This window comes from Macrosteles quadrilineatus, unplaced genomic scaffold (assembly GCF_028750875.1).
Source record: "Macrosteles quadrilineatus isolate MER2022 unplaced genomic scaffold, UCM_ALF_1.0 Scaffold_2__2_contigs__length_208266976, whole genome shotgun sequence".
Lineage (NCBI taxonomy): Eukaryota > Metazoa > Arthropoda > Insecta > Hemiptera > Cicadellidae > Macrosteles > Macrosteles quadrilineatus.
In genome coordinates, this window is record NW_026542595.1 from 147,819,427 (window position 1) to 147,826,229 (window position 6,803).

General features: G+C 34.3%; 1 protein-coding gene across 1 annotated transcript; it reads right to left on the reverse strand.

The window, feature by feature from the left end:
• Positions 1–1,696: 1,696 nt before the first annotated feature.
• LOC128986403 (peptidoglycan-recognition protein SB2-like) lies at positions 1,697–6,101 on the reverse strand. Its single transcript, XM_054406761.1, has 4 exons — positions 5,993–6,101; positions 5,197–5,417; positions 3,696–3,826; positions 1,697–3,127 (listed from the first exon to the last, which is right to left on the reverse strand). Exons 2-4 carry the CDS (start codon positions 5,397–5,399, stop codon positions 2,931–2,933), a joined length of 531 nt encoding a protein of 176 aa, XP_054262736.1. The 5' UTR covers positions 5,400–5,417; positions 5,993–6,101; the 3' UTR covers positions 1,697–2,930.
• Between the last annotated feature and the right edge of the window lie 702 nt (positions 6,102–6,803).

A 6,803-nucleotide genomic window follows, 5' to 3' on the forward strand; every position in this document is an offset into this window, starting at 1 on the left:
AACAAACAAGTTACTCACAGTTTTTAGAATTATTTCATATGGTTTTTTTACCGAGTTAGATTAATGAATACAAACCTTATTATTAAAGGTTTGTATTCAATGGTTCGATGGCAGGAGAAATCAATGATGGCCTTTCACTATAATTTGCTTTAGGGGCAGAGCATTGGAAACAACATTTACTATTACTTATTTATTTCCAACATATAACTCCAATTACAATAATACACACATAAATGAGTAACATGAAAAAACATACAAAATCGGCTTGAAATAAAATCTAAAATCAAGATAGTAAAATGACAAAGTAAGCCCAACGCGTGTTGAATAACTATAACAATTATTAATGTTTGCATTTTTTATAAATCACAAGCAATACGTAACACAAAATGAGCTAGATGTAGCTATGGCAGTAATCTCCATCTCCTCAGGGAGGTTGTTTTGGCTCTCGTTTTACAGGGGAAAGTCGTTAGTGGACAGCAACAAACATCAGTCAATATTATATAGCCATTGACCAGTGTTGTAAGAGATAGACATAGGCCTAGGCCCATTATCTGCGTCTAAACTCTCAAGTGTGAGGGCTGCAGTCTGAAGAACATTTTCCAAGTTGGGGATTATGATCTTCAAGATATTCAAAGCAAATTCTGACTAATGGCCAATTCTGACTAAGAATGCTTGGCCAATTCTGATATTATTGCCAATCATTCTGGCGAAACGCAAATATATCTCTTCAAGCTTGTTCGCTGTGGCCAAGCTGGTAGTGTCACCATATTGGTGAGGCGAATTCAAGCACAGTCTGAACTAAGGATCAAACGATCAATAAGAGTTTTAAATTATATTTTTTAATTTGTTGCTGCCAATTGTTTTTAAATTTTTAGGAAGAAAACGTAAGAACCTTTTTTCGGCACAGGAGGGCTTTTTTAATTAAAAAATCCTCTAAAACCATTACTCATAACTTCCAAGAGAGGTTATGTTTTTGTTTATAACCTTTCATTGCCACTGATTGTAATGCAACGACTTATTGTCCCAACCACTCACTCATTGTTTAATCAATTAAATTGGTCTTAAGAGCTTACAAATTGACGTTCGAAGTATTACAATTTTACTTATTTTCTCTCAATCCTTGAACCTCATTGGTCCGTTACACGTGTTGTAAACTAAAGCAACAATGTTGTTAATAAACAAAATAAATAAACAATTTCAATTCTAAAACTGAAATGAAACGGCTAGTTAAAAAAAACAGTCGTAGACATATTTAAATAAAAACCACGTAACTGTTAATACAGAATGTTTATTAGGGACATTTGCTGTTTTACAAAAATACAAAAATTATGAGGACAATGAAATAGTTACCCGATTGTTGGTTGGGTAATTTTGATATGATAAAATAACCTTGCTCATTATTGAGAATTCAAAACTTTCTCTTCGCCCAACCAAAAAAATTAGATATCTACAAACGAACAAATGCAAGACCAGGTAGCCGCTATACGGGTATGAAAAATACGGTAGAACCTCGCTAATTTGAATTTCAGAGGAAAGACAATATATGTTGACCTATAGGAAGTTTGAAATATATGTAGAGAGTAATGAGATCAGAATAAAAAAAAATCGAATTATGGTGGTCCCAGGTTTAAGTGTAGAGAGTTTGAGAGAACAGAGATTAATGAACACATTGTGGGAACATCAGTAACGCGTCAGATCATGTTTCAACAAGTGTATTTTTATCCTGAATTCTAATTACAGAGGCTACGGTAATGCAGTTCGAATTGCAGAGGTTGACTTTGAATTTGGAGGTAACACTCCGAATAACGGCAACAAAATTTGAATTGTATAGGCTCGAGTATGGACAAATTCGAATTGTAGAGGCTGCATTAAGCGTAAAAATCACTTTGAATTATCGGTATATTATTTTTTTAATTTTTGAGGTTTTTGAGGCGAACGGATAAACATTTCTAATTATAGAGGTTTTTGAATAATCGAGGTTTGAATTAGCGAGGTTCTACTGTAGGCCTTTATAACTACTTATCTCCCGGCACCCTCTAAAAAAATGCCGGTTTCGGTCTGCCTCCATAATATAGTCGTCTTGACAATAATCCGTGATCGCGACAATGTCTTGCATTCCCCCGTGGCTGCTCATTCATTCACTTCTGTGATCTTAGCAATATATTATGGTCGGTCACAAACTGTCGCGAAGTTATCATCATCATCATCATCATAATCTCCTCCTCCTGAGATCTCATCAAACTTGTCATGCCTTTACAGCTGTGAACTCGCATCATCACCACCTCCCGTGATTTCGGAAATCTTTACTTATTTCCGCGGTCGCGAAGGCTTCATAATCAGCTCCTGTAATCTCGGTATACTTGACATTCCTCCACGGCTGCGAAACCATAATCACCGCCTCGCGTGATCGCGGCAACATCTTGACATTCCCCCACAGTTGGAAAGACATCATCCCCCCTCCCGTGATCGCGCCAATATCTTGAAACTACTCCATGGTCGCAAAAATATCATCATCGTCTCTCGTGCTCGTGACAATATCTTCACATCCTTCCGCGGTGGTGAAGATATCATCATCGTCGTTATCGCAGCAATATCTTGACGTTACTGTGTGGTTGCGAAGACATCGGGTTGTTGCTAGGAACACATTTTAGCTATGAATATCCGAAATCATGTTGCAAAAGTTAATAATGAGTATTCAATTAACAAAACCCCCATTTCAGGGATTCTAAACAAAAAATTACTCTCTAAATTTTAGTTTACTTACTTAGAAATACTGTAATTTTAGAAATACTTGCTGACATTATCTATTTAAGTTTTTTCTCTCAAAATATTTGTCAATTCCAAGTGAACTGAATACCGGAACCAAGTTAGGAATATTGGGAGTCTTCTTTGTTATACTCTTACTCTTAAAAAACATAAGTGTACACAAGTTAAAGCAGTTGTTTAACATCAACTTTCTTAACGTTATTTAAGTTTATCTGTTTAAATCTGTGAAAAGGGAAGTTTTTCATCGCCTCGTCGTTTTCTTGAAAATAGTAGTTGGTGTCGTAGTCGATGCGTCTCTCTCGGATTGCATTGTCTATCAGGCTACCAACCGCCCTCTCCATGAACTTGCAGGGGTCAGCCACTGACAACAGATCATGTTTTTTACAATAAAGTAATAACATGAACATTAAGTGTGAAGTGTATGTTTAAAATAAATTATGTATTTTAAACTCTTTGTGTTTTTGTAAACCACTTGTTATTGAGTTTATCTTCTCTTAACCCTTGCATATTTTCTACATACACTACCATTACAGATTAATGTGTAGGTACTGTATGTAATTGTATCTAGAGAGTAAATATTATAGGTCAATTTTACAGTCTGCAGTCACGAAAAGACAGCTGATTTAGATTTACTAAAATCAGCTGAGGGGTCTAAAACAGCTAATATGTTTAGTCTACCTATTGACTAATTCAGAGTGCTGCAATTAAAACACATTGTTTGTGGTCAAAATCAGATAGGTCATAGTCTTCTCTAATATAGCTATAGATAGGTAAGTCGAGCATAATGTAATTAACTTATTAAACAATCAAGCCAAAGTTTTACTCATTTCAAGTTAAGCCCTCAAGCTCAAAATTTTACAGGATACCATCAAATACCTCTTAATGTGTACGTATTCAGTAAATTAAAGAGAGGACAAAACTTTTTATACCTGAACGAGGACCGATTTTAGCAATAATAATGCTCTTCCATTGAGACTCAGGGTGGACTTCGAATGGCGGAGAGATGGAATAGGCCCAGCCCCTCCCCTCATAGACTCGGCCATCTCCTCCGATTAGGAAGCTGAAACATATACAGTACACTTTCACTTTGTAAACTTTCAGCGCCTCAGCAGTTGCGCAGGCTCCACTTTGTATAATGACTGTTTGGGCCAAGGGTGCCAAATATTTAGAAGCGTAACGTTTCCTATAATATTTTTTGTTAATAATAACTAATAATAGCTTAATAATAACTTGTAATGAGTATACATTTTATTAAAAACATAAAAAACTACAATTTAAACTGACACACTTTATCATCTGTGCTACATACAATCCTAGGATATTTAAACACAACTAAGGTAAACGCACCAGTAGCTGACAGTATAAGAAACTATACGCATTTAATAATCTGTGGTTTTGAATAAATAGGAACTAAAGAGATATTACGGATTTTATGTGATTCTAAATTTAGTGTAGTTTTCAAATTTGTCATACAAAAAGGGTTTTTTAAATATATTTTATAACATTTTTAAACTTAATTCAACCTTTGTACGTGTTCCAGTGGCTGACAGTGAAAAAAGTGCTTGTACCAGTAGCTGACAGTCAGTTGTCCCAGTAGCTGACACTGGAACTATACATGTACTAGCTGCTAAACCTAAGGGTTTTATAATTTATAAGACGAATAAAATCTAACTTAATAATTAAATTATAAAATCATGTAAAACGTTGTTAAGAAAATTTATTTTACATATTTTAAAATAAAAAATATTTACATTAAAAAAAATTTTATATTTTTTATTTATATTAAAAACATATATACATTTTTTTAGATAATTTGGCTTATTAATTAAAAAATTAAAATCATTTTATAAAATTGTGAGATCACATAAATTATAAATAGCAAATAAGTAGCAAATATCCCCTGTCAGCTATTGGAACTTGTATGGCTTTTGTGTACCAAAGCCTGACATTGATATAATTTTTAATCCAAAACCCCTAACACCCCAATTTTATCATGAAATTGTCAACAAAGGTATAATTGATAAAAATAATGAGCCTAATCATTAATACTATTTAAGAAATTTAGCGAAATGACTAAAAACCAAACTTACCTTCTTAACAATTTCATTAAGGGAATCGACTAAATGTGATGTGTACAGACAGGGTCGCTTTCAAACCACCACCATTCAGCGAGTATGGGCTAAATTTCACTGATTTTTTTGTAAACAAATCAAGAATAAACATATGTTCTTCTAACAATGCAATCATGTGTAAATATTTTTAAGAGACCACATTATAATGTAAAGAAACTCAAACTGTCAGCTTCTGGAGCACTGTCAGCTACTGGTGCATTTACCTTACTCATTTTTTAGGTTTTGCAGCTGTCCGATTACGAAATAACCAAGAAGAAAATAATAAACAAAGCTAGACGAAATAATAACGTGATTAGACCTGTATGGCAAGTCCTGTAACTTGTAGTACTGATGTGTCGTCTGCAGGTTCTGTACAACTCTTGCACACTCTTCCTGGCTGTTGCACGGTTCTGTCTCTGTACTGGTTATGAACACTGCGTGCAAAGGGTACTGCAGTGACGTCACATCTCCACAGGGTGGTAGAGCGTTCCACTCACAACGGGGGACCATCAACAGTGGCATCTTTGCAGTTGGTAAAAGCTAAAATATAACAAATATTTTCAACGAGATAGTAGAGAAATAATCATAGATTTTATTTATAAAGATAAGCTGACATTTTATTTCCCTTGTACAGTATTGGTAAACCCTTCATAAAACCCTGTTTCATAGCCTCCTCTTATGACAAGACCGCGGAGAGACAAACATTACAACACCACTTTCCTGGCAAACCAAAACAGTGGTTGCACTTATTTATAACGGAGCGTATGTGCAATTTTTATGTTTACACTTTTGTTATTACGTAGTGTTAATTATTGCCGTGGAAATACAGATGCCGGTGCAACCTTGTCACACACCAACGCCGCGGTTTTGCGTTAGAGGAGGCTATGCCTGTTCCCATCATAGTAACATGCTGTTTTAAGAAGTCTTTTGAATAGATGTAATTATACACGTTTTTAGGAAAGTTAATCCAAATTGGTTGATTTTTACTCGAGTTATTGCGGTAATGGACATATGTGGAAAACGTCTCAGACACGTAGATCATTTTTAAAGCCCTAAAATAGCTACCTATTACTTGATAGTAAAGAAAGAATCAACATGGGCGATGTAAATCATACCTTAATCCGATTATGTATACCAAACAACAGATTTTAACTTCAAATCATTCTTAACACAACTTCATCTATTATCGTTCACAGAACACCAATATATCTAGAGGAGAGCATTAAACTCAAACTTGATCAAAATAAAACGTATAAATCAGCACTTTTCAACAGTGTTCCTCTTATCATGCTATTTAGATTATAAATGGTAACTGTGTAATTCTTTATGAACTATTGATAACCAACGATAGGAATAGCTTCATACATATGGTATAGAGAATATTGTTATTGTTGTTTACATACTACTTTTCTGTACTTTTTTTGTCGAAGGATAGATTAGGTGTGGGCGTAGGCGATGGATTAATTCAAAAGATACTATTTTTTTGGCACACTACACAGTACACACTGTTTTAATAGGCTTTCCACGCATGAAATTAATCCGGAAAACAGTTGTTTGCCCCCTGGTTAATCAAGTAGGATTTCATTACGCACTACTGTTTTGTAGTTAAATTTTACCGAGCACCAAACTGATTATAAATTATTGTAATAGGTCAAGGAATCAATAAACGAAAAAATAACCTCTCTTAGAAGCTATGAGGCTGCATTTACTTACTTTTCCGCACTCTTTTTTTGCCACACGCCAATTTTCCAACTAAACAACACAAAAACTGCGTACTTTTATTATGGAAAGTAAATAAAAGAAACGTCTTATAATACTTAAAAAGTTTATTTTAGGTGTTATAAGACGTTTCTTTTATTTACTTTCCGTAAATTTAATAACACGTAAAATGCTGATCAAGAAGTTATTTACTTTTATTATGCACGT